The following is a 25,871-nucleotide window of genomic DNA, read 5'->3' on the forward strand; positions in this document are numbered from 1 at the left end:
GTTGTAATCGTATACATACCTTACCGGGGAAGCAAAGCCCTGGACGTGGCAATAATGGCGTGTTTTCTCAAAATAAAGCATGCTTTATTTGGTTTAGCAATGTACATGGTCAAGTGCGTTGATATGGCACACTCATTTTGCCTAGAAAATTCAATGTTGGCGATCTCGTCCAAAAATAGCAGGTTTCATGCGTAGCCCTAAAGTGATTGCTAAGAGGAAAAATGACATTCATCATGTAAATTAAGCTAAGGGAATTTTACCACAATTTTAGGGATTGTTCCCACATCGTTTAGGTATCTTACGGGCAAAATGGGTCATTTTTGGGCTAAAGTAGCCAAAAAAAAAGGCCATAAAATCGTCCAAAAAATATCCATTTTGGGCAAAAAAATGGCTCAAAATTCCACATCACTCACGATGCCTGACTATGAGTAATGAGGAGCATGTTTGAAGAAAGATATCAACACTTTCAGCCTCTTTGAGAAGGGATACATAGGCTTCATCTATGGTGTGCTAATGCAGTCCCCCATTGTTCTTCCCTCATATTCGAGTGCCATCACACACAAAAGAGTTTTGAGTTATCTTGGTTGTTTTCAAGACTGAAGCTTTCATGGGTTGAGTTTTGTTCTTTTCTAGTGTCTTTTTCTTGGAAGGTTCCACGATTTGCTTGATTGTGTAGCGAACTCTCACAATCAGAGACCCAACACTTTCCTAGCCCCACTACGTACTTCTTGACGTCGTCTTGCTGGATTTTCTCTAGTTCTTGCATCAGCCAGTTGGAGAGTTTGATAAGAATTTTTTTTGTGGTCAGGGCGAGACACAATCTGCTCGGCCCAAAGTTTCGTACCAGGTCATTACTTAACCTTGCTCTCCAGGAGGGTTTGGGATCATTGGCCTAGCACGGCAGAGGAGAGCCATTCTAGGGAAGCTCATTGTGAGAGGTCTCCTTCCAACGGAGGACCCCTAGAAGGAGCTATTGCTCCATCAAATTCGTGCTTGGGTCCCACATACGCATGACCCCATGGAGCCCTTCCACTTGCTCGGTTTCCAGAGTTGTGCATAGTGGACTTGAGCAAGAGATGGAAGGACCGTTTGCTATGATATGAGCTTGCTTCCATCTTGGCAACACCTGCGGAGAGGCACACCCCCTTCAGCGAAACTTGGGGGTTTTACAAAGACTTCATGTGTTTTTGGATTCATATGTTCGTGTCATGGTGTACTCCTAGGCTACCATGATTCATCTATCTGATACATCATGGCAATTCCTCACTAGATTTAACACTTCACGTTTCTCAAACAGATTCATCGTGACGATTCTCAGCGGATTCAGTGACCATGGTTCAATGTCCCATGATACATCATAGCAGTTCTCTCATTCATTGCTATGGTTCACAAGTGGGACTTAGTAGGTTCATTAGTGACCTAAGGTTTTTTACATCATTCATGTCATGGGTTTTAATTCATAAGTAAAGGGTTATAGATGACGTCCCCTTCATTGTTGATCTTTGTCTTGATCTTCATGTCGTTGATCTCGTTGTTTTTCTTCATGTCGTGATCTTCCTGTTGATGTAGATCATTGGTCCGATTTGTTGAGGATGCATCCTTCTTGGCTAATGGTGTAAAACACACACATTTCAAGCGTGATGCTTGTGTGCGTGCTCATCATGCGTGTGCTCATGTCTGTAGGGAAGGTCTTACCATGATCAATGGCAGTGTCTAGTCCTGTGCTTGTGTGGATAGTGATTTTGTTCACAAGTATTACATACACATCATTTGTTAATTCAAAATGGTGCATAATGTGAATATTCATTATCGCGCTTGCTGTCAAAACATCGGTAAGGCAAGATGTGTGACTAGAGGAATACTCAAATTCCTTCTTGCTACTTGGTTTGAAGTTGAAGCCAGGAACTAGACCTTGAAAAGCAAAAACTGTAAACATTAAATAGATAAGTCAAAATAGGCTGCACACGTGCCGATCTGACAGTCGGTCGTCATCGATTACAACAGGGCTTTGACGAGGAAGAGATGTCAAGCTCGCAGGCGGGGAGTGGATGACGAGTAGTGTGGGGTAGCGGGTGCCTCTGGCAAGTTGCAGAAGCGGTAGATGTTGTCACAAGCAGCTGACAATGGAGAAGTTTCTGCAGTGGATGCTGTGCTAATGGAAAACTGGATGCACAGGTTAGCTTGATGATGCAGTGAGGCCGGTTGTTGATGGCAGTAGGTCTTGCACATTAGTAGCTTAAGGAGATGGCCGGGGTTTGAATGACGACAGCTACACATAGCTTATGGTGGACAACAAGGTGAAGGCTGGTCAACGCACGGGTCTGCAAAAGATATTGGTCTTGCAAAAGATCGTACAGCTCAACATCAAAAAGATAAAAGGCTTCGCTGGATTTGCAAAGGGCAATAGGTGAGGCTGTCGAGCAAGACAATGTTGGGAGGTGGCTCCCACAAATAGGACACACACACAACCACACACCTATTTGAAAAAGGTGAATCAAGGGCTAATGGGGGCCAAATGCAAAGCTTCAAGGCTCTGGAGTGAGCAGAAAAACAGAGGATATTAAGCACACAAATTGAGAATGGGCAAACTTACGACGGATCAAATTTGCAAAATCGAGGGCAATCAATGACCAAAAGTCCAAATGACAAGCCGTTTGGGCCGTAGGTGATATACCATGGGCAATCAAGGCAAGAAAGATAAGTATGCACTTGGGACACTAGGTAAGTTGAGCACTTATAGGCAAATTAGGGGAAATCAAGCCTCATTTTCACTTGCTGAGCTAGAGAGAGAGAGAGCTCCTATTTGTGACCTAGAGCAAGCTGCCGCACTTTTGCTCTCTATGGACATTTTGAGCCATCACAGGGCGTGAGATTCGATAAATATGTTCACCTAACATCCCTCGACAAATACATGGAGGAGAGTTAAAAACCCGGTCTTCCGGCCAATCTGGAGCATTAATAACTTGCCCGATTTCATGTCTCTCCCGACTCAATCTGCCGACTGCCGCCAAATCATATTTCCACTATGTCCAGTCGGCCACTTTCTTGGGCGGCCGCCGCAGAACTATTAAATTATAGTTTTTTGGAGCGAGTTGGGGACACCATTTTTTTCATGTGCTTGTTCTGTAGTATTCTGAACTTTGTCCAGCTACTTATCTACTTATCATACTATTCGGACAAGGATAAATTTCCAGATGACACATTGCACCGGAAAATCTACCCGTCCATACTTAATTGGTACCAATAAATTCATAAATTCATTTTGTATCCATAAAAATCGATTTCATTTATTTGTAGCCGTAGCTAAAAATATTACATCCCTCTGGCTTCTAAACAGTTGTCCTCAATTGTAGGGCTTCATGATACTGATGCAGCATGTCTGAAAAATCTTGCAATTCTGATTCTGTTATCCATTGAGCATCTAGAGGGGACTAATTCTTAAACTTTACTAAGTACTTACGATGAGTTCTTTTAGACTTTAGTTGGCGCTCTTCACGGTGAATGATCTGTTCTTGAAGAAGTATTTCTTCAGCTTCATCTGTGTCAGAGGGATCTTCAGTAACTAGTTCTGTAGGAGGTTTGGCAACTAAAGGTCGTAGAAGGCTCGTGTGAAAAGCACTATGGATTTTCTAAGTCTTTGGAAGATCCAATCTAAATGCAATTTCATTTCTCTGTTTGGTAATCTTAAACAGGTTATAAAAGCTGTTGACAACTTTCCCTTTTTGATTAGTCTTTTTCATCACTCGCGCTTTATAAAACTTCTGAAGAATAAATTGTCCTTCGATTAGTTTCAAATCATGACGATGTCTATCTGTTGCTTTCTTATGTTTTTCTTGAGATCTTAGGATAACGCGTTTCACTTGTGTGTAAGCGGTATTCACGTCTCGAACAAATTCATCAATTGCGAATATCTTATCCTTGGTAAGAAGGATGGGGGGAAGATGTGGTTTGCCATAAATAACCTCAAAAGGAGCTTTTCCTGTAGAGGAATGGACAGTGTTCTTATAGGAAAATTCTGCAAGAGGTAGATATTTCTCCCATTCTCATTGGTTATCTCAGACATTGTACTTTAAAATGTTTAGGACAATTTCGCTTTGTTCATCTGTCTGAAGATGATAAGCTAAAGAAAAATTCAGCTTAGCTAAGTTTGTAAAAAGCTTCACAGCAGGCTGGTCTGCGTGGCTTAGTGCTCCCTATTCGGGGCGATGAGCTATTGAATGCTGAGTTTGTAGACGACTCAGCTTTGTACTTGGAGGGCTAGGAGACCAACCTTCACAGATGTGAGCAGGGTCTAGCGACTTTTTTGTTGTGCATCAAACACACTGATCAACTTGGAGGAAGATAGTCCTACGCCTGATTGGCTGCCAGGTGAGGGTTTCAGATGGATTCCCCCAGGGACTGCAGTTCGCTACTTGGGCTGTCAGGTTGGCCTGGACTTGTCTCTTGAGCAACCGATTGCTCCCCTCCTCCTATCCATCAAGAGGTAGTTGTTACATTGGAGCTCCGCACGACTTTCTCTGACAGGCAGTCTTGCTGGATCTTTTCGAGTTCCTACATCAGCCAGGTAGAGAGACGGATCAGGAACCTTCTTTGTTCTGGGTGCGACACTCAAATAGCCCGGGCCAAAGTAGCTTGGCAAGTCATCAGTCTACCTTGTTCTTGGGGGGGTTGGGGATCATAGACCCAACACAGCAGAGCAGAGCCCTTCTTGGGAAGTTTGTTGTCAGAGGACTGATTCCAGGGGAGGAGCCCTGAAGGAGTTTTTGCTTCAGCGGCTTAGAGCTCGAGTGCCTCAGGGAGGAGCCCCCTTGAGACCTTCCATCAGATGAATCTTCACAGAGATGCGCAGAGTTGTTCTGAGAAGGAGACTCAAGGATTGCTGTGTTGTGAGTCTGCTTCGTTCTTGGGAGCATTTGCAGAGAAGCCTGGAGCAGCATCAGCTCACTTGCATGGAGGAGCGTTTGAGACAGCCCCTTGTTTGGAACCCCATGGTCAGCACTCGGAGAGGCCACTTGGTTGGTAGTAGGCCTCATGTTTCTTGGGGTCCCATGGCAAAGGGTCCAAGCTCCAGCACGGTCTGCGAACACTCACAAAAGTGCCAGATCACTTTCTACTCTAGACTGACTTGATTGAACTAAACCCTGGTCATGTTGTAGCTTATCCACGGACACATAGAGTTGGATGTGTCACGTGACATCCCCTCCTTTTCAAAGGGAGATACTGGTACCGAACTGTATGGCATCGAGGGAGATCGCCAACAACATCCGGAACCCTCGAAAGGACTCTTCGCCCGCCCACTCTGAGATGTGGGTCATGCGATACTTGAACTTCATAAAGGTCTACAAAGTCTTCTTCTTTGGGCTGCGCCGAAAGCGACACAAAGTCATCTTAAATGCTTCCACTTCGTCTAGAGTCATGCGTCTCTGTGGCTGAAAATTCCTGAAACCACTTCCAACACAAAAACATGAACATATCCATTCCATGTAAAGTGACTGGAAAAAATCTCGTCTTCTTGAAAGACTGTGAATGTAATATAGATGAACAAATAGACGGAGTGCCAACCCATTCACCACACACACACAAACAATGAGATCGAATCTTGTGTTTCTGATCTAAATCAATCAACTGTGGCAAATCACAATGGACATGCCCATGCTTGATGCTCAATCTTTCTTGTGCTCTTTCTGATATCGTGTCATGCCAAGGAAGAAACATGGGATGCGAATTCCTTGAGTGCAAACATTTCATCTTTTCATGAATCATCCGCATACATCCGTGCTCATTCATGAGAGAATCGTGCTCATCGAACAATATGTCATGCATGTGAAAAGGGATCACATAAGGACGGTGACTAAAATACAGGAAAGCATCACGAATGAAACACTCGAACAATGCGTGCTGACTAATCATTCGAACACATAGTACTTCTTGTGGGGGTTCTTTGGACCTAAGCTCGAGAGCCAAGATTGGTTCTTCATGGTTGATCGAATCTTCCTGTGGGGGTTCTGTGGACCTCGACTCGAGAGCCAAGATCGGTTCTTCGTGATTGATCGAATCTGCAATGAGGTTAGCTTCGCTAGAGAAAGTATCAACTAACACATCATCCTTGTAAACAATCACATCATCTTCATGTAAATCATCATGCTTATGAGAAATCACATCTTGATCATCATGCAAATCATCATGCTTGTCCTTATCATCCAAACCATCATGCTCATCATTATCATGCAATTCATCATGCAAATCTTGTGTGTCATGCTTTGGAGAAGAAGACACTGAAAGAGTCTCCTTTTCCCGAATCTCTTGCATATGTGCCTGCACTTGAGAAAAGAATCAGAACAAGGCGTCTTTCTTTTCGTTGTGCTCGAGCTCTATGGCTGCCATTCTTTCTTCGGCCGCCAAACGTGCTTGCTCACGCTCACGCTCAATAGTTGCCTTTCTTTCTTCAAGTTCTAACTTCCTTTCCATAAACAACTGCTTCAACTCCTCCATGGGAGTTAGTGCAATCCTTGGCGTAGATGGGGAAGGGGGAGGGTCACCAAAACCTCCAGGTGGGGAAAATTCTTCTTCACCACCCTCATGCTCATCACCTCCATGCGAAGTATCCATGCCGCTTCGGATGATGACCATCCACTCAAGTCTTGGGTTCTTGTGGATTCTTGTGGTCTTGGGTTCTTAAGTTCACGAGGAACTTGGGTTCTTGGGGGTCTTGGTTCTTGGGGTTCTTGAGGTTCCTGAGGTTCTTCTTTGGCTTGCAATCTGTGTTAGATAAGGATCTTCTCTTCACCCGAGTTCTGCTCTTTTCCGCGGACACACCCCTTGGCGACCTTGCGCTCACACCAAGGTTGCTTTTTCCCACCTCACGTCGATTGGCCGGTTGTAAGTGCAAACCGCTCTCAATGAGTGAAAAGAGGCACAAGGGGAGGCTGGACAAGCCGTTCTTTCTTGGGTTTCCTGTCACTCTTCAAAAACACGATAAGGAATCGACATGCCCAAGAGGTCTTGGGTTATGTGCGACCGCAACAAGCAAAAAAAATTCTTGTGGTTCTTGTGGTTCTTTCCTTGAGTGATACAGAACACTGCCAAAGCTCTGATACCAATGTAAGGTGCAGCGGAAGTGAATGTTGAACTTTGCTCAAGATGAGTACTCAGGACTGTGCTCAAGGTTCCTTTTACGTACGGAAGGGAGAGCCTTATGTTCCTTTAATGAGAGAGTGCAAGTGATCACAAACAAAGTGGATAAACACTGTGAATGAAGGTACTGAAACTGAGAGATAGAGAGAGAAGAATACGACACCAGAATGTTGTCAAACCCTCCTCCGAAGGCCCCACTCTCTATGGCGAGAGCGGTCTACTATTAATTGCACAAATCTCTACAATGCTTGGACTTGCCGACGATGTCGACGACGAGACAGGCTGAAATCTGAAAACGCTAATGGTTGAAATCTGCAAATCTTGTATCTGTTGAATTCTGACTCTATGTTGGTGACGATGTCGATGACAACGGTACGACGACGACGCGCTGAAAACGCAGATGCTGAAATCTGCGTTTTTCGGGCTGAAACTGCAAACTTCGCAGGATTTGACCGTGCGGCGAGAATCTGCTGCGGGAAGGTGAGATCTGCGACGTTTGGGGTCGTTCTGCCGTGCCTAAGTGCTGAAAACTAAAAACGCTGATGCTTCAACTGTTCCGTCGCGAAGATCTGCAAAAACGTTGAGGTTGATCTGCAAACCAAAAACGCTAGGGCTGAAAATGGGTCCTGCTGCAAAAACGCTTGAATCTGCTAGTGCAAACCACTAACGCTAGGGATGATCCGTCCTTTGCTGTCGCCAGGCTGATGCAGATGCAAAAACGCTGGCTGATCTTGGTTCTTGATCCAAAAACGCTATCAACTGCTGTGATGCAAAAACGCTAGAGAATCTTCGGGGTCCTGCTGAGAAGGTGCCTGTTGAACCGGAGTCCCTGTTGCCTCTTCTGCCAGAAAGTGCTAGCGCTAGGTTTCTATATATACAAACTTAGCAAAATTGCCCTACCTAGTTTCCAACAAAAGTCATTTAAAAATAATAAGTGAAAATGTCAAAAATAGGGAAAATAGGTCTATGCACTGTAAAAAAAATCTCATGATGGGTTCTCATGGAAATCTGATGATCATGTCGTGTGCAACCGGAGGATATGCATCTAATCTAAGTGTCTGGACATGCACGGTCTGCGAACAGACTCACAAAAGTGCCAAATCACTTCCTATTCTAGACTGACTTGATTGAACTGAACCCTGGACATGCTGTAGCTTGTCCACGGATACATAGGGTTGGATGTGTCACATGACAAGGTGTGTCAACTCTCTACAGGCGTGCACACAGTCAGGTGCTCTTAACAGGGGAAGAAGGGAACGCTTCATGCTCACACGTTCGGTCAGATAGGGTTTCCCTTTTTGTTCTATAATGAGGCGATGAGAAGATTTTTGACTTCACAGCAGGTTGGCTTGCATGCTTTAGAGCTCCCTATTAGGGGAGATGAGCTACTAGACATTGAGTTTGCCGACGACTGAACCTTGTACTTGAAGAGCAAGGAGGCCAATCTGCACAGGTGTGAGCAGGCTCTTGAGGTGTTTTGTTGTGCATCAGGCACACTGATCAACTGGAGGAAGACAGTAGCTTTCTAGGTTGGCAATGCTCCTGCGTCTAATTGGTTGCCACATGAGGGTTTCACGTCCTAGGGACTTCAATTCGTTATCTGGGTTGTCAGGTTGTCCTGGACTTGTCCCCTGAGCAGCAGACTGCTCCCCTCCTCATGTCCATTAAGAGGAAGTTGTTGCATTGAAGTTCTCTCTTTGGGAGGCAGGGTTGTAGTGGCCAATGTCACAAGACTATCACCATGTGCCAATAGAAAAGAACAGACTGAACAGACTTTTAGCACTTCAATAACAATTGAACTGAGAGAGAAAGAGAGAGACGACACACGACACAGAGTGGCGAAATTCCACCCAAGAGAGTATTGGCCCCAAACCTTGGTGCCCCTTTCGGTATTTCTTTATATTGCATCAGCGCTATACAAGCCAGTACTCCAGACTCTACACCTTCTCCAAGAAGCATCCCCGAGAATGAGCCCATGGCCTCATATTTAAAGGCCCTAGGGCCCAAAAGCAGTTTACATGAAAAGCCTTCAAACTCAAAAGCAATGCCTAAAACCTACCAGCGCGTTTTGCGGAAATCCGTACATTTGCCACGTCAGCTGTCAGCGAAAAATCTGGGTTGTGTGTGTGTGTGTGTGTGGAGCTTGCTTTATTTATATGCCTTTATGTCACTTGGGCCGCATCGGACGGGGTCCCATAAGTTGGTAGGACTTCTTCTTCTGTTGCTTGTTCTTCTTAGGGTTTAGGCCCTTCAACCGTGATGTGAAGGTTGGCTCTGTTCTTCAGTGACTTGACACGTCACTAGTTTGTGACATCCCCCCTTCTTGAAAGAAAGTAATCATCCGCGATTACAACATATCTGCAAAACAACTCAAGTTAGCTCAAAAATTTCCGAGGGTCACTCCGAGGGACAATCAGTTTGGTCCTTTTGTTAAGGAGTTGGCTTCTCCTTGCGGCTCTTTTGATCAAGGAGTTGGCTTCTCCTTTCATCCACATCAGAACTCTTGATATTCCGGCATAGTAAAATTAGCCATCACACCAAGACCGCGTTGATCTTCCATGGGTGTCTTGATGCACTAAAATTACATACCTAGGCAATCTCATCCAATTAGGAATATTCAGTGGTTGGCACATCACAATGCAACACAAATGCTCGTTACAAGACACAACAAACAGCGCCGCTAAGCACTCCCCCGAGACAAACGGTCTGCGGTATGGAGCTACTCAACGACTACCTCGTCACTCCCCCCGAATATAACCTAAAAAGGTCCGCGCCATGAGCTTAGAGGACTATACAACCAACCGTTCCCCAAACCGCAGTCTGAGTCGCTTGGAGGTTCAAGCATACAACCAAACGCTCCCTAGGCATCGGCCTGCGTCATTCGGAGGTTTTCTAGCATACAACGGAACGCTCCCCAAACATCGGTCTGCGTCGTTCCGAGGTTTTCAAACATACAACGAAACGCTCTAGCATACAACGGAATGCTCCCCAAACATCGGCCTGCGTCGTTCCAAGGTTTTCAAACATACAATGAAACGCTCCCTAGGCATCGGTCTTCGTCCTTCCGAGATTCGAACAATACCAAAACAGTATTTCTCACTTCTCCACCCGGGAGTAAAATCAACAATCATTGAAACCAATATTAAAACCAGAGTCAAACATTTTAAATCGGCACCAAGACAAGTTCAAAACAAATACCATCCATTTCAATCAAATTTTCAAAACGGATTCTCAAAACAAAATTCAAACTTAAAAAGCAATCTCGACATTAACTGAGCTCGAAAATTCGACTGACTTTTCATCCTAAAACCTGCATCAAAAATTAGGGTTAGGTTTCTTCCATAAGGTTGTAGCCGACCACAGCATGGTCCACAGCTCTTAGACAGACAGTGTTCCTGTGACGTTGATGGTAGTCCCAAGACATAGCAGTCACATTGGACCTCCAAGGTTATCAACTCGAAAAGAGACGCCTACTGAGAGATGTCGAGAAATTTCAAGTTATAATCTATTAGGGTTTCCATGGCAAGCATTTCAGGATACCCCACTCTGCCAGAAGTTCCACTCTGAAGGAAGATGTCAGAAACCATATAACTTCGGGCAAAAATTTTCTTGAAAGCTTGCTAATTCCTTGGAGTGTGCGCCTTGGTAGCTATAGACATCAACATCTGCATGGCACTGCTTTTAAGAAAAACAGTGACTCCAAACAAATCTTGGATCCTATCTTGCAAGTGACGACGGGAGCGCGCCCGATGCGTGTTGCATGAAGGGGGGAGTGGCTAATAAGTCAAAAAGATCACTTCAAATAAAATTCCAATAGACTTTTGGAAGCACCAGTTTGCTCTGTCTGCTCTTTGGTAGGACCGGTATGCTTTGAAAGGATGAAAGGTACGGAGTGTACAGTACGTAATCAGTACGTAAGGTACGTACTTCTGTACGGATCTGCCTTTAAGGTACGTGACCAATACGTAACATTTGTAACAACATAAAGAATAGTGCCTTTAGCCTTTTTCAGCCTATACATACTAGGAACTACATAGAGTCTAGACATAGATACTACTTCAAACATCCATTAGATACTGCTTCAATCTGGTTCCTAAAAACAATCTTAATGGCTGTGTAAAGCACAACAACGTTTTCTTCATCAAGTAGCCATCCCGAATGGAATATCCCGCTACTACCTCCCCATTCTGTATTCGATTGAATACGTCTAAAATCTAGATACTAATGGCAAGATGTCCCTAAAGAAAAAAACAAAAAAAAAGTGAAAAAAAAACGTACACTACCTATCCGTACGTACGGAACCGTACCGTACTGTACGGATCAGTACATGCGTATGGATGCAACCTTGATGCTTTCAGAAAAGCACACGCCTGATGCTCTGATACCACTGTCACAAGACGAGCACCACATGCCAATAGAAAAGAACAGACTGAACAAAATTATAGCACTTCAATAACAATTGAACTAAGTGAGAGATGACACGTGACACGGAGTGGTGGAATTCCACCCCAGAGAGTATTGGCCCCAAACCTTGGCGCCCCTTTCGGTATTTCTTTATATTGCATCAGCATAGTACAAGCCGGTACTCCGGACTCTGCACCTTCTCCAGGAAGCATGCCCAAGAATGAGCCCATGGCCTCATATTTAAAGACCTTAGGTCCCAAAAGCAATTTACATGAAAAGCCTTCAAATTCAAAAGCATCTGGTCCAAAAGCAATGCCTAAAATCTGCCAGCGCGTTTTGCAGAAATCCGTACAACTGCCACGTCAGCTGTCAACGAAAAATCTGGGCTTTGTGTGTGGGTCCTGCTTTTTTTATATGCCTTTGTCACTTGGGCCCCATCGGATGGGGCCCCATAAGTTGGTAGGACTTCTTCTTCTATTGCTTGTTCTTCTTAGGGTTTAGGCCCCTCGGCCGTGATCTGAAGGATGGCTCTGTTCTTCAGTGACTTGACACGTCAGCAGTTTGTGACAGCCAACCAAGTGATGTTGGCTTCTATGTGGTACATCATGTCATGCTGGATATTTACTATCTCCTATATCAACCAGCAGGAGAGGCTAATCAGGAATTTTCTTTGGTCAGAGCGTGACACCCTGCTCGCCCGAGCCAAACTAGCCTGGTAGGTCATCACCTTACCATGTTCTCAGGGGGGGCTAGGGATCATCAACCCAAAACAGCAAAGCAGAGCCCTTCTCTTGGGATGTTTATGGTCAGAAGACTGCTTCCAAGGGAGGAGCCCTGGAAAGAGTTGTTGCTTCACCAACTTCGAGCTCGACTCCCTCATGCAAGAGGCCCTTAGAGCCCTTCCATCAGGTAGATCTTCACAGAGATGCGCAGAGTTGGTCTGAGCAAGAGGCTGGAGGATCGCTTTGCTGCGACCTTGCTTAGGTCTTGGGAGCAGTTGAGGAGTGGCCTAGAGCAACATCAGCCCACTTGCACGGAGGAGCGCTTGAGACAGCCCCTTGTTTGGAACCCCATGGTTAGTACTCATAGAGGCCACCCAGTTGGTAGTAGGCCTCATGTTTCTTGGGGTCCCATGGCAAAGGGTCGAGCCCGCACTCTCGGGGACTAGCTCCAATTCTCAGGTTTCTCCGAGGAGGCTCAGTGCATCTAGCTACGAGGCAAGAGGGGAGTGCAAAGCATGTGCCAGGGCATTAGAAAGGCTTTACCAGCTGATTGGCTCACCCCTCTAGAGACAGCACCTCCCAGATGGATGGGGGCCTTCACGCAGCTAGAGGTCCTCCACGCAGTTCAGGTTTCCTCAGAGTCTGTACTCCACATTCTTTGAGGTTCAGGGAGAGGGTCGCCTTCACAAAGTCTTTGTAGAAGCTCCACAAATTGCAGAGTGTTTCTTTCAGAGGATACGAGTTTTGTGCATCTGTGGGAGGACCTTTGTCATAGATCCTGACCCAGCAGATCTTGAGACAAGCCACTGGCGGCTCTAGGCTTGGGAGAGCTGCCCTCTCGCACGAGTGGTGGGACCTTGGAGAGTGGTTTTGGAGAGACCCCTTCTCCTCAGGTGATCACCCTAGGATCCCCTTCTTTCAGTACACGGTTTAATTAGGGCGTCGCATACAAGCAACACGGAGAGAGGCTCGTCTTACTGCAGCACATCATTGGCAAGAGGAGGGTCTCACTTAGGGTGTTGGATCCTGGTCTATTCTCACAGGCCCTGCGCTTCATTTTGAGTTGCCTTCCACGAGCAGGATGATAATGATCCAAGGGGGTCAACCTACACTTCAGCTAGCCACAGAGCTTACCCTCCAAGAGTGGTGCAATGAGACAGAGATGTGTTAGGGAGCTTGTCTGTGGCCTGACACTCTAGTTCATTTGGCGGGCCTGCTGCTTCCACATCTTCGGCTCGCCCTGTTCCACCAGCAGAGACTATTTGTGATTTTTGGTTGGAGCTGATTCACATTCTCAGGGTCAGTTAGAGAGACTCCAAGGCAGCTCCGACCGCATGCGGGAGCGCAGAGAGGCTTTCCTGCGACTCTGGTCAATGGTGCACCCACATGGCACTACCGTCCACCTATGAGGCTCTTTCCTCCTCCCATCTCGTGTTTTAGCCCCCATTGAATATATTTTGTTCTCTCACTGGGAGAGTCTTCCCTTGTTTTTGATGTAGCCCTCGCTAGTAGAGATGATTGTAGCCCTATGGGCAGATTTATTAACTAATGGAAGGATCTTTTTCTCGGAAAAAAAATACTCTGCATAATGACTTTATGAAAAGATGTATATTGAATTGGAAATTTCCTAGATTGAACTTGTTTACATGAGATCTTTCGTGTGTGTTGTTAGAATATATGTTGCAAAGATGAAATGTGTGCACCATTTTGTTTGATGATTGATCTGATGAATTTAGTGCATCTAGACATCTGCTAGAGATCAGTGAGATTTAGATGTGATGGCTAAGTGAGTCAGGAATATGATTCTAGTGCATTGAGATTTCTATTTGGATTGAGATGCCTGGATATTGTTGTTAATGCATCAAGATTTTAGGAAGGATGAGATGGCTACACAGAGATCTAGGTGCATCAAGAGTTCTGGACTATATGAGGTGACTTCATTGAATGTTTGCACCTCAGTGTTCAAAGTGAACCATTTTGTTTCATGATTGATCTGATGAATTTAGTGCATCTAGACATCTGCTAGAGATCAGTGAAATTTAGATGTGATGGCTAAGTGAGTCAGAAATATGATTCCAGTGCATTAAGATTTCTATTTGAATAAGATACCTGGATACTGTTGTTAATGCATCAAGATTTCAGGAAGGATGAGATGGCTACACAGAGATCTAGGTGCATCAAGAGTTTTGGACTATATGAGGTGACTTTATTGAATGTTTGCACCTGAGTGTTCAAAGTGAACTAAGTGTTTGATTTGTGAAATGCATGCATTGTGAATGTTTTATCTTGTTTGAGATGGTCATTGACAATGACACAAATGTTTGCTTGAAATGTGAGAAAGCATATGAATTTGATAGTGACAAGACTTACTAAGGATTCATGAAATGGATGTGATTGCTAAATATGTTTCAATTATCATGATTTACATCTGAGGTCTTGACGGCAACTGTGAATGTTCAGTGATTGTGGTCTCTGGCACATAGGTACATAGAGACAATGTCTATTGAGCTAGTTTATGGCCTTTGTTTGTCTTATAAGAGTAATGAAGGGCGATTACTTTTCTTTGAAGAGGGGGGTATGTCACAAGAGGGTGACATGGCATGGACTGGCATAACAAGGATTAGGGTTCACAAGGGACCATACTGCAAAGGGACAAAGTTGACAGGCCAAAATTCAGCTTTTGCATAAAAATTGCCAACGTGGCAAAACAGTACGGACAACTTGTAAATTACACTGACAATATGCTGACGTGGGAACGTAGTACAAAAATCGTAATTTTGCTCAAGCTTTTTGGAACACCAGCTTTTTGGGAGAACAGCCTTTGGAAACCGATGACTTGGGGGGCTCTACATTTAGCATCCAGCTTTTTGGGAGAACAGCCTTTGGAAACCGATGACTTGGGGGGCTCTACATTTAGCATCCCATGTAAGTTTAAGAGGAGCCCCTAGAGGCCACTCTCTAGCAGAGCATCTGGGAGCAGAGTCGCCGAGAGTTGGACCCTCGGGACTTGTACCTTGGTGATTGGCGATAAAGAAATAGATATCGAAAGAGACCCCAATCTTTGGGGCCAGTGCATTTTTGGAAGTAAAACTCAACCGCTTTGTGTCAACTCTCGTTTCTTCTCTCTTCAAGTTCAGTTGTTGCAGTTTCTGTTGGTGTGTTGCTATTGATTTCTCGCTTGGGTGTCCAAGCCTGTAACAGCATGTCGGTGCCTCCATAGCTCTAGCAAAAATATTCTCACGTCAAGTAATCCATCACCCTGGACAGAGGCCCAAACAAACCAAAAACTGTAGGAGAAAACGAGTCCCTCCTTCACTTCAACGGTAGAGTGAACTGTCTCTGCTGGCCCCTCTAGCGCGCACACTCTACCTATCACTGTCTGAATAAGTGCCAAGATACCCCATGTAAAGTCGCTTCGAAACCCAAATCATACAATCTATGCATCAATCTCGCTCTCAGTACAGTGGCAAAACCTAAGCAAAGCAACAATAGATACAACATCCATGTGCTCAACCCTCTTCAATGATAGCTCGGAGTGTAAGTAAATGATCAGGGAAAGAGAATCCTCACCTATACCCAGCCTGTTCTCCTGCTTGGACACCCTCTCTCTCTGCCCAACCACTCAGCTCATGCTCGATCACAGAAGCATAAAGCTCGGCCAATGTGCGGCCTATCATGATGATAAGATAGCTACTAGGAAACACAGAATCCCCAACCTTCAATATCTGTACAATAGTGTTTTTTTTTTTTCCGAGAAAAGGATCCTTCTATTAGTTAATGAAAACCGCCCATAGGGCTACATCCACCTCTGCGAGAGAGGGCTACAACAAGCATGATGGGGAGACTCTCCCAATGAAAAAACAACATATATACAATGAGGCTAAATCAAGAGATGGGAGGAGGGAAGAGCCACATAGGTGGACAGTAGTGCCATCTGAGCACCCCCTGGACTATGGTGTAGAAAGGCCCAAGGCGCCAGAGTCGAAGAAAAGCCTCGCGGCACTCCCGCATGCGGTCGGAGCTGCCCTGTAGTCCCTCAAGCTGTCCTCTGAGAGTATGGATCAACTCTAGCCAAAAGTCAAGAACAGTCTCTGCTGGTGGCACAGGACGAGCCTCAGAGATGCGGAAACAACGGGCCCGCCAGATGAACCAGAGAGCTAGGCCGCTGATGAGCTCCCAACACTCCTCTCTCTCACTGCACCACTCCTGTGGAGTAATCTCTGTAGCAGGCTGGAGTGTAGGTCACCCCCCCTTATCACTATCATCCTGCTGGTGGAAGATAGCTCAAACTGAAGTGCTGGGCCCGTGAGGGCGGACCAAGCCGCTGCCCCCCAAGTGTATTGTCGAGCCGTGGAGAGGGCAGGCATCAGCCGAAGAACACGTAGCCACACGTGCTGGTCCGAGGGACAGTCCCAGAGACAGTGACGCTGACTCTCCACCAACTGGTCACAAGCTGCACATGCGGCCGAGAGACCACTATGCACCAGCCAGCTCCCTACTGCTGTGGCTCTGTGTGCAACCAGCCACTGGAACAAGGTGACTCGCCTCGGCTGTCTGGAGTCCCACAGCCTCTGCCAAAAAGCTGCCAAGAACTCGACTGTGAGGCCCTCCTCCTGCCAATGACGTGCTGCAGCGGGGCGGGCCTCTCTCTGTGCTGCAAGTATATGACGTCCAAGCTGAACAGTGTACTGAAAGAAGGGGACTCCTGGGCGGTCGGCAGAAGAGAAGGGGTCCCTCCATAGCCACTCACCAGGATCCCACTGTACTCATGCCAGTGGACAACACTCCCAAGCCCATAGCCTCCAGTGTCCAGTCTTAAGAGCTGCTGGGTCAGGGTCTATGACACAAGTCCTCCCACAGATGCCCACAACTCGGATCCTCTGGAAACAGCACTCTGCTACCTGCGGGGCCTCTACTGCAACTCGCTGTAATCGTCCCCCACCCTGAAGCTCGAAGAACAGGGCTGGGACAGTCTCTGAGCAAGCCCTGACTGAAATGAGAACCTCTAGTCGTGTGAAGGCTCCCATCCACCGGGGTGCTACTGGCTCGAGAGGCGTGAGCCACTCAGATGGAACTGACTCTGAGATGTCCTGACACATGCTCTGCACCCCTCTCATACCCTGCAGCTGGACAGCCTGCACCTCCTCTGACAAACCTGTGAACTCTAGCCAGTCACCTAGTGAACGCGCTGGACCTGCCGCCATGGGACCCCAAGAAACATGAGGTCGACTCCCAACCAAGTAGCCTCTCTGAGTGCTAACCATGGGGTTCCAGACGAGGGGCTGTCGTAGGCGCTCCTCCGTGCACGTCGGCTGTCTCTGCTCTAGGCCACGCCGTAAGAGCTCCCAAGATCGAAGCAAACTGACAGCGAATCTGTCCTCCAGTCTCCTGCTCAAACCAACTCGGCGCAGCTCTCAAAAGATCCATCTGGTCGAAGGTTGCCAAGGGCCTTCTGACTGAGGCACCCTGGCACGAAGCCTCTGCAACAAGAATTCCTTCCAGGGCTCCGCGCCTGGAAGAAGTCCTCTGACGACAAACTTCCCAAGAAGGGCTCTGCTCTGCTGTGCAGGATCAATGATCCCAAGCCCTCCCTGAGAACAAGGAAGTGTAATGACCGACCAAGCCACCTTGGCTCGGGCAATCTGAGTATTGCGACTTGACCAAAGGAAGTTCCTGATCAGCCTCTCTACTTGGCTAATACAAGAACTCGAGAAGATCCAGCAAGAAGTGATGTACCACATAGTAGCCAACAGCACCTGGTTGGCCACTACAACTTTGCCAGCCAAAGAAAGTCGTGCGGAGCTCCAATGTAACAGCTTTCTCCTGATGGACAAGAGAAGAGGAGCAATCTGTTGCTCCGGGGACAAGTCCAGACCAACCTGACAACCCAAGTACCGAACTGCAGTCCCTGGAGAAATCCACCTGAAACCCTCTCCTGGCATCCAATCTGGCACAGGAGCACTGCCAACCGAGAAAGCCACTGTCTTTCTCCAGTTGATCAATGCGCCCGATGCACAGTAGAAGGTCTCCAAAGCCTGCTCACATCTGTGTAGATTGGCCTCCTGGCCCTCTAAGTACAAGGCTGAGTCGTCGGCAAACTCAGTGTCCAGAAGCTCATCTCCCCGTACAGGGAGTGCTAAGCCTCTCAAACCAACCTGCTGTGACACCAAAAATCTGCTCATCGCCTCCGCATAGAACACATAGAGAAAAGGGGCAAGAGGACAGCCCTGTCTAACCGAACGTGTGAGCATGAAGCGCTCACCTCTACCTCCTGCCAACAGCACCTGACTGTGAGCCTATTTGTACAAAGCTGACACCCCTCTGATCCAAGCATCTGAGAAGCCCATCCTGCATAGCGTGCCCTCTAGAAAGTCCCAGTCAACTCTGTCGTATGCCTTCTCAAAATCAAGAAGAAGAATCACAAGGTCCTCCCCACGGAGCCGTGCAAGGGCAGACGCCTCCCAAAAAGTGAAGATGTTGTCAAGGATACTGCGTTCCTTGACAAAACCTGTCTGAGTCCCATGTATAAGGCTCTCCAAAAGTGGCTGAATCCTCAAACTCAGAGCCTTGGCAAGAATTTTGTAGGCTGAGTTTAGAATGGTGATGGGGCGCCACTGTCGAATCTCATCCAAGGAGCCACCCTCCTTTGGAATGAGGTAAATTAGGCCCTCACTCATGCTATCCGGCATCACTCCTGTGTGCAGAATGTACTGAAAGGCACTACAAAGATCTGGGCCAAGCAGATCCCAGTACTCCAAGAAGAAGCTGGGAGTCAGCCCATCCTCACCTGGACAGCTACCACGAGGGAGGGCCCTAAGAGCCGTGTGCAGCTCCTCAAGCTGAAGAGGTATCTCTAGCCTCTGGCGCATCTCCTCAGTCACAAGACAAGGCATCTGTGCCCAAACCTGCTCCTTGCATGCATCCTGTCTCTCTGACTCAGGCTCAGCCGACAGTAGCTCACGATAAAAGTCAGTAGCAACTGCACGCATATCCTCTGGCTCACAAACAATTGACCCATCGGGTCTCCTCAACTGATTGACCTTGGCATGCGAGTGCCGAGGTCCCACTGTCTCAAAAAAAGCACCTGTCACTCTGTCACCCACCTGAGTCCACTGAGATGCCTATCGGTGAAAGAAAAACTCATGGCGCCTCTCCTCTGTGCAAGCAAGCTCCTGTCGAGCCTACTGTAACTGCTCCTCCAACCATGGACTATCTGGATGCTGCTCCTGCATGCTCCGTAGTGAAGCAATGCCTCGTCTGAGACGCTGCTCCTCCTCTCTCACTACAGCCCGTCGAGCCAGAGACTCCTGGAGAAAGAAGTGGCTAAGCTGAGCTAGGCCTGAGGCCACTCTGTCTGCAGGTGGAGCCTGGCTGTCCATGCCCTCTGTCCATAGAGCCTCGACCCTCTCTCTGAGTGTTGAGTCCAACAAGACCCGCTCTGGGATGCGAAGCATCGTGCTCCCACTCCTCTGTCTGTCTGCCACTGTGAGGATCACTAGTGCATGGTCCGAGAAGGATGTCCCTGCCAGGATGCCCACTGATCCCCCCAAGTCACTAAAGTGGTCTATGCGCGATAGATTCACTCCTCCCACTCTGCGGTCCGATCTAGAGAAGGCAAGACTCTCTGGAGGCCTCACAAAGCCAGAATGCTGCCATGTATCCGAGACCCTCAAAGTCATACACAACCTCTCCCAAGCTGCTAACTCGACTCCATGCACAGTAGCATGGCTGCCTCCGATCCTGTCAGAAGGGTCCTCCAACATGTTGAAGTCCCCTCCTACACACCACTGGTCAACCTGTGGCAAAGACTCAACAATCTGTGACCAAAACTCTGCACGAGCACTCGCCACATTGGGCACATAGATGTTCAGGAAAACCCACAAGGCCACCCTGAACCTGCATAGTAATCCACTGAGCCCTGCCTGGCACAATAATCCCTCTGCCCACAATGGCCTGCTGCAATGAGTCCGCAATAGTCATACATACCCCTCCCTGGATGCCTCCAGGTCCAAAAGCAGCTGACCAAAAGGTCTCATAGCGTCCACGCAAAATCTGACCACATCGCCGAATGCGGCTCTCAGACAAATGATGCTCCTGAAGCATAAGGAGATCAATCTCTCCTCCCACAAGGCAACGCTGAAGCTCCTGACGCAATCGGCCCCGCTGTCGTTGAAACTGGGGCACACCTAGTCCCTGCACGTTCCACGAGACAATCCTCATGGGGAGCGAGAGAGAACAAATGCTGCCGCAGCAGCAAGACGAGCTATCTTCGAGGCTGGCTTGGATGGGGAGTAATCCGCATCCGAGCGTCCTCTAGATAGGCGAGACTGCAGTGAGTGCCTGGTCCAAGACCAAGCAGAGCGAGCCGTGCGTAAAGCAACCTCCTCTGTCCAGGAGTCCTCATGAATGTATACATAGCAAGGCAAACACTGCGTATCAGCAAAAAAGTACACCACAATGTGTCTACATCCTGCTGAGTCTGGGGGTGTCACCGCAAACTTGGCCAGTGGCCACAAAGTCTGCAGCAAATCTGTAACTCGAGAACCTGTGTATGCAACCATCCCACCACTGAGTCGAGGGACCACTCTATCTCAGTCCTACCACAGAGGGGGAAGGAGAAACCAACTGCTGAGTCCAAGGCCTCTGTCCCCATAGCGGCGAGGAACAAAGCGTGGACTCTGAAGCAGGCTGCCTCGTGGTCTGCTGCGGAATCGCCGAGAAAGCGAGTGAACCCGTAATCGAAGAAATCCCAACGGCGTCGGAGGTCAATGCTCGTCAGACCACGAGGGATAGCTGCAAGAGAAGATGTCTGAATCTGCAGAGGGGGCCGCATGAAGGGCTGACCCTCTCTCGCTAGGCGACTCGTGGCAAAGGCGCTGCCAAGAGATCTCCTAGCCGCCGGCGAGGGACCAGTCTCCTGAGCCGATTGTGGTACTGAAGCAGGAGGAGGGGGAGAAGGGGCTGAGGGGGAGGGGGGGAGAAGAGAAGCGGGGTGGGGCGACAGAGACATGGGGGGGGCGAGGTGGGGAGTGGGCGGGAGCAGAGAGCGGGGGGGGGGGGGATGAGAAGGAGGAGGGGAGATCGGAAGGCGGAGCGGCTGGCGAGGGTGAAGCAGAGGTGGAGGCTGGCGTAGGGGGCTCCTCCTACTCAAGAGGACCAAAGCGGTTCCCCGTGGGAACCCACTGCTGCTGAGTAGGAACCTGAGGGCCACTCTAAGTGCCAGGCTGTCGCTGTGGCCCCTGGCGTCGACTGCCACGGGCCTGCTGCCACCCCTCCTCCGCTGGAGCCCCAGGCTCGGAGGGTGGCGCTGAATCTGTGCGCTGTGTCGCTGGCTGTGGCTGCGGCCCAGCCTTGGCAAGCTGGGGCTGAGGTTGAGGTGCGGGTCGTGGTCTCCTCCGTGGACAGGCCTTCGCTAGGTGGCCCATCTGTCTGCAAATGAAGCACTGGTTGGGGAGACCCGAGTACTCCACACTCTGTCTAAACCAACCCCCACTCACCCGAGGCAGAAGGATGACCTTCGGGAGCGTGTGGGTATCTCTGACCAAAACTCGAACTGAAGGGATGCCAGCTGCCTTGGCAGGCTACTGATGCTGCCGTACGAGGTGTCTCCAAGACAGTCCCGATGGCGGAGCCAATCCAGGAGAGAAGTGGAAGGCACTCCCTCCGTAAACCCGGAAAGCAGACTGAGATGGGGATGTCCGCCTCCTCTACTAGCACATCCGAAGTCGGGTCAAAACCATGTCGCCACTGTCGAAAGTGGGCGCGTGATGCTCGGATGGCCAATGGACTCATAGCTATGACCTTGGAGGCCATCTCGGAAGTCTCGAACTCAATCTGGTAGTACCCCCGTCCGAGAATCTGGACATCCAAGATCTTGCCCACCTCTGCGAGGAGGCAGGCCTGGAGCAGGTCTCGCAACTCTCCTCTGCTAGGACCAGTGCCGAGAATCTTGCAGATGACAGAAGTCGCCTGCAAGCGTTCTACCTCTGCGGCAAGGCTCGCTTGCTCTGTCGGCGAGAGAGCGAGTCGAATGGTGGGCTCAGCGGGGTCGGGCGAGGGGGCTTCAGGCGAGTCCCTCTGTGGTGAAGCTGGAGCCTCCATCTGTGTCTACTGCTGAGTCGAAGAAGCGGGTGGTGAAGAAAAAACCTGCAAACAAGTCAGCCAGGCACTTTTCTGAAGAGAAAGTGCTGCCGAGCCAGGTGCAGAGGGCCTTCGAGAGCGAAGAGGATTGGGGGGGGGGGGGGGGGGGGGGGGAAATGGGGGGACGGCGAGGGCGAAGAGGGCAGCCATGTAATGTGCGGGTGCACAAGCAGCAGCGAGCGAGGGGATGGAGTGGGGAAGGCAAAGCGAGAGGAGGGCAGCCTTTGGGGCAGCGCGCAGACAGGGGGAGGCAGCGGGTGGACTGAGGGCCAACGCGCAGGGGCTGAAGGGGGTGGGGGGACAGTGTAGGGGCAGCAGGTGGGGGGGGTGGGGGGGGAGGGTAGCGATGGCGCAGCAAGGGGGGGGCGAGCAGCAGTAGCGAGCCTGGAAGAACCTTTATAACCCTGTACAATAGTGTTAGTGCTCCATTTCTTAGGAAATCCTTTGCATGTGGCCCTATTAAACATGTCTGCCAACATAGGTGCCAATGTATCTCAGGGATGACATAAATGCTTAGTGTGATCTGCCTGTGTCTAGTATATCAATGGCATCACGTACCATACTGACAGTGAAGAAGGTGGATATCCGTCTTACATCCAACTAAACAACCATTCCATTTTTAGGAGTAGAAACTTACAGTCATGAAAAAGAGTCCAAGAAGAAGGCCACGATATGGAGCGATGTCTGATTCCACCTGCAGAGCAAACTCTGTTTCCGCCAGTAGCAAACCAGCCAAGAATGCTCCTAGAGCCATAGAAAGACCCGCCTATGAAAGGGTTTGATTGATTTCAAAAACAGAAGAACTTCAACATCAGCACTCATCTCTTCCTTAAAACAATATTTGTCCTCACCAAGAGTACAGCCTGAAAACATATCTTACCCTAGCAGTCAACACGCTAGTGCCAAGTACTACAAAAAGCGTATTCGCAGCAAAAATCTCCGCATTATGGTTCTCAGCCATCCTGTTATAGATCGGACGAAGAAGCTTTGCACAGAGCAGCACGTGTTAAAATATGAAATCCGGATGAACAGTGTAAAGATGATTCTGCAACAGTAAGCACCTACCAAACGTCCACCAGCAATTATGGCTGCTATAGCTACAACACCTTTAACCGCAGCAACTCCAAGAGCTTCCGCAATGGCTTGAAAGCCAACCTGCAATGCAAGAAACCTTTAATGCAATCATCATATACTTTCACTCATTCATTCTTAAATTCTTTAAAATAAATGAAAAGACAGCCTGAAGACTTTTCCTACCCCTCCCTTTGAAGAACTCGGGGAGATCAAAGGAAGCAGAATAAGCAAGACAACGACAGCTAGGTCCTGCACATTCAACAACCAAACAAAGCAGCTTCTGCAGTTACTAAAACTTCGAAGCCAGAACACTGGCTCCACACAGATGTTGCAAAACTGTACAGGCTAGTACTCCAAATGTAAAGAGGAAAAACCTTAGCGAAATAGGTTCTCAAAGATTGTCATGTCCAGGCCCATTCACATAGAGGTGCATGAAGGAGACAAGACTCCCAGAAACATTTCTAGCACGATACCTGAAACAGAAGAACTGAGAATGTTGCACGACCATGCCGAGACGTGCTCTCTCCTCTTTCCTGAAGAACCTGGTAAAAACATCACAAACCAGTAGCTTAAAATCAAGAACGAGTAAACACACCATCTCCTACTAAAATAGCTGTACCAAAGCCGCGGGTAGTACAAGCAGAGAATCAGACTGAAGATTTTCTTTGAACACGATTTTAGCACATTATGGCTTTGATCCTGAGAATATTATTAAAAAGAATCAAAGCTGCCTTGCCTCCGACCAAGGGTGTTGTATTGTAAGACAAGCCAGAAACAAATTTTCTTGGAAACATGCGTGCTTAATATAAAACTCTGTAACTGTCTTAAACTCTGATGCCTCCCCTAGAAACATAACAGGCAACCTTCAGACTGAGTGTTGGCATACGCACTGCAACACTTAGCAGAGGCATGAAAAGTCCTGCACAGAAACTACTGTGTCATGGTTGCACAAGCCTTGTCCCTACAAGCGTAAATCTGGGGCAGAGAAAGTAAGGATCCCTCTTCCCTGGGAACAGTCACAAGGTCTCATTATGTGAGCAGGTCGCAGCGCCAATGCAGGGGAGAAAGTTCCTTGTGGGGGTTGCCATTCAAGAGACTTCAAGTGCAAGCCAACCACTGAAGGTAGCAATCCCATAGCAACTCAAGTTTAGCATCAACAGCGTCTATCCACATCTTAGTGTATATTTGCATGCATGTTTTGGATCCGAAATTTTTCTCCTGAAACGATTAATCCATCTATACCACCCCTACTACATAACAAGCACATTTTGAAACGACTGATGACGTTTCTCAACCACCTTTCTCTCCAATAAATCCTCCACGAATGCCCAAATCCTGAGGGCACGTTTCCAGGATTCAACCCGTGTCTCCTTCTGTCATCCATCCCTAGTCTCAAACCATTTGAAGATGGAAGGACCTAATATGAAGTCTTGACACTTCTGAGTAAAGACAGGTATTAATACTTCACAGTTGTAAAAATTATTGACAGTGTACTTAACTGGACTCCAAAATTGCTTATGTTAATAGCAACTGCGCTGGTCTCCAAAATTGCTAGTGTCACTTGCTTCCTCAAAGAAAACTCTTTACAGTGGTAGAGACCATCATTACTAAAGCTTGACGCTTCTCAATATAGCACACATTCAAAACAGCCATATCTAAGTATAAGCTTACTTACATTTGGAAGCTTGTTGCATTATTTAGGAATCAGCTAGTTCAGAAGATTCAGAGACTACTGAGGAATAACATCAGAAACTTCAACCACCTATCTTCCAGTTTTTTACCTCCAAATAAACGTAATTTAGCATATCAATGTGAGCAATACACTTGCCCCACTACCATTACCTTTGTGGGAGTATTGTTCAGATCCATGTCTCTAATAATCAAGATCTGATACCATATGATTGACAGACAGTTTAAGTTAGTGGAAGGTAAAACCGCCAAAAAGTATTTTTCAACGTAATCCAAGCTCTTCAAGAACCTGTTGCGGAATCATTTAAGCAAAACATTCACTCTTTAATTTGCTCCGAAACACTAAGAAGCCCTTTGAAAGAATAAATCATGAGAAGTATGTTTTCAGATTCAACATACGTTAGGAATATGTCCTTTATTGAAAAAGTCCAAGTTCAAAACAACTCCATTCACCAGGCCAAAATCTACAATTAGACTTGCCATTAAGGTAATGGGTCGCAGAGGACAGCGATGGCTGACAAACTGAAAACGCTGGTCTTGCTGGCTGATCTGAAAACGCTGCTGATCTGCAAGGCTGATTGCTGAATTCAGGAATTGGGGGTGAGAAACGCTGGTGGAAGAGGCCGAGGGAAAACGACAAGGCTCGCTGAAAACGTTGATGGTTGTTGGGTACTGCTGAGAAGAGGTGCTGCAGATACTTCTTCTTCT

The 25,871-nt window shown here is 47.7% G+C and overlaps 1 protein-coding gene across 4 annotated transcripts in view; it reads right to left on the reverse strand.

The window, feature by feature from the left end:
- Positions 1-25,871, reverse strand: part of LOC147436449 (K(+) efflux antiporter 2, chloroplastic-like) — a 101,835-nt gene that overhangs the window by 4,957 nt on the left and 71,007 nt on the right. For all 4 annotated transcript variants that reach the window (XR_015185189.1, XM_086489342.1, XM_086489341.1 and 1 more), the window contains exons 7-11: positions 23,948-24,016; positions 23,658-23,723; positions 23,466-23,555; positions 23,281-23,385; positions 23,038-23,166 (exon numbers count right to left, since the gene is read on the reverse strand). Coding sequence is in view for 3 of the 4 variants with exons in the window: in XM_086489342.1 (XP_086345468.1) it covers positions 23,038-23,166; positions 23,281-23,385; positions 23,466-23,555; positions 23,658-23,723; positions 23,948-24,016 (459 nt within the window). In the remaining variant the exon portion in view is untranslated. The remainder of the gene's footprint in view (positions 1-23,037; positions 23,167-23,280; positions 23,386-23,465; positions 23,556-23,657; positions 23,724-23,947; positions 24,017-25,871) is intronic.

The sequence above is a fragment of the Adiantum capillus-veneris genome, chromosome 18, assembly GCF_014529385.1.
Source record: "Adiantum capillus-veneris isolate H3 chromosome 18, ASM1452938v2, whole genome shotgun sequence".
Taxonomy (NCBI): Eukaryota; Viridiplantae; Streptophyta; class Polypodiopsida; order Polypodiales; family Pteridaceae; genus Adiantum; species Adiantum capillus-veneris.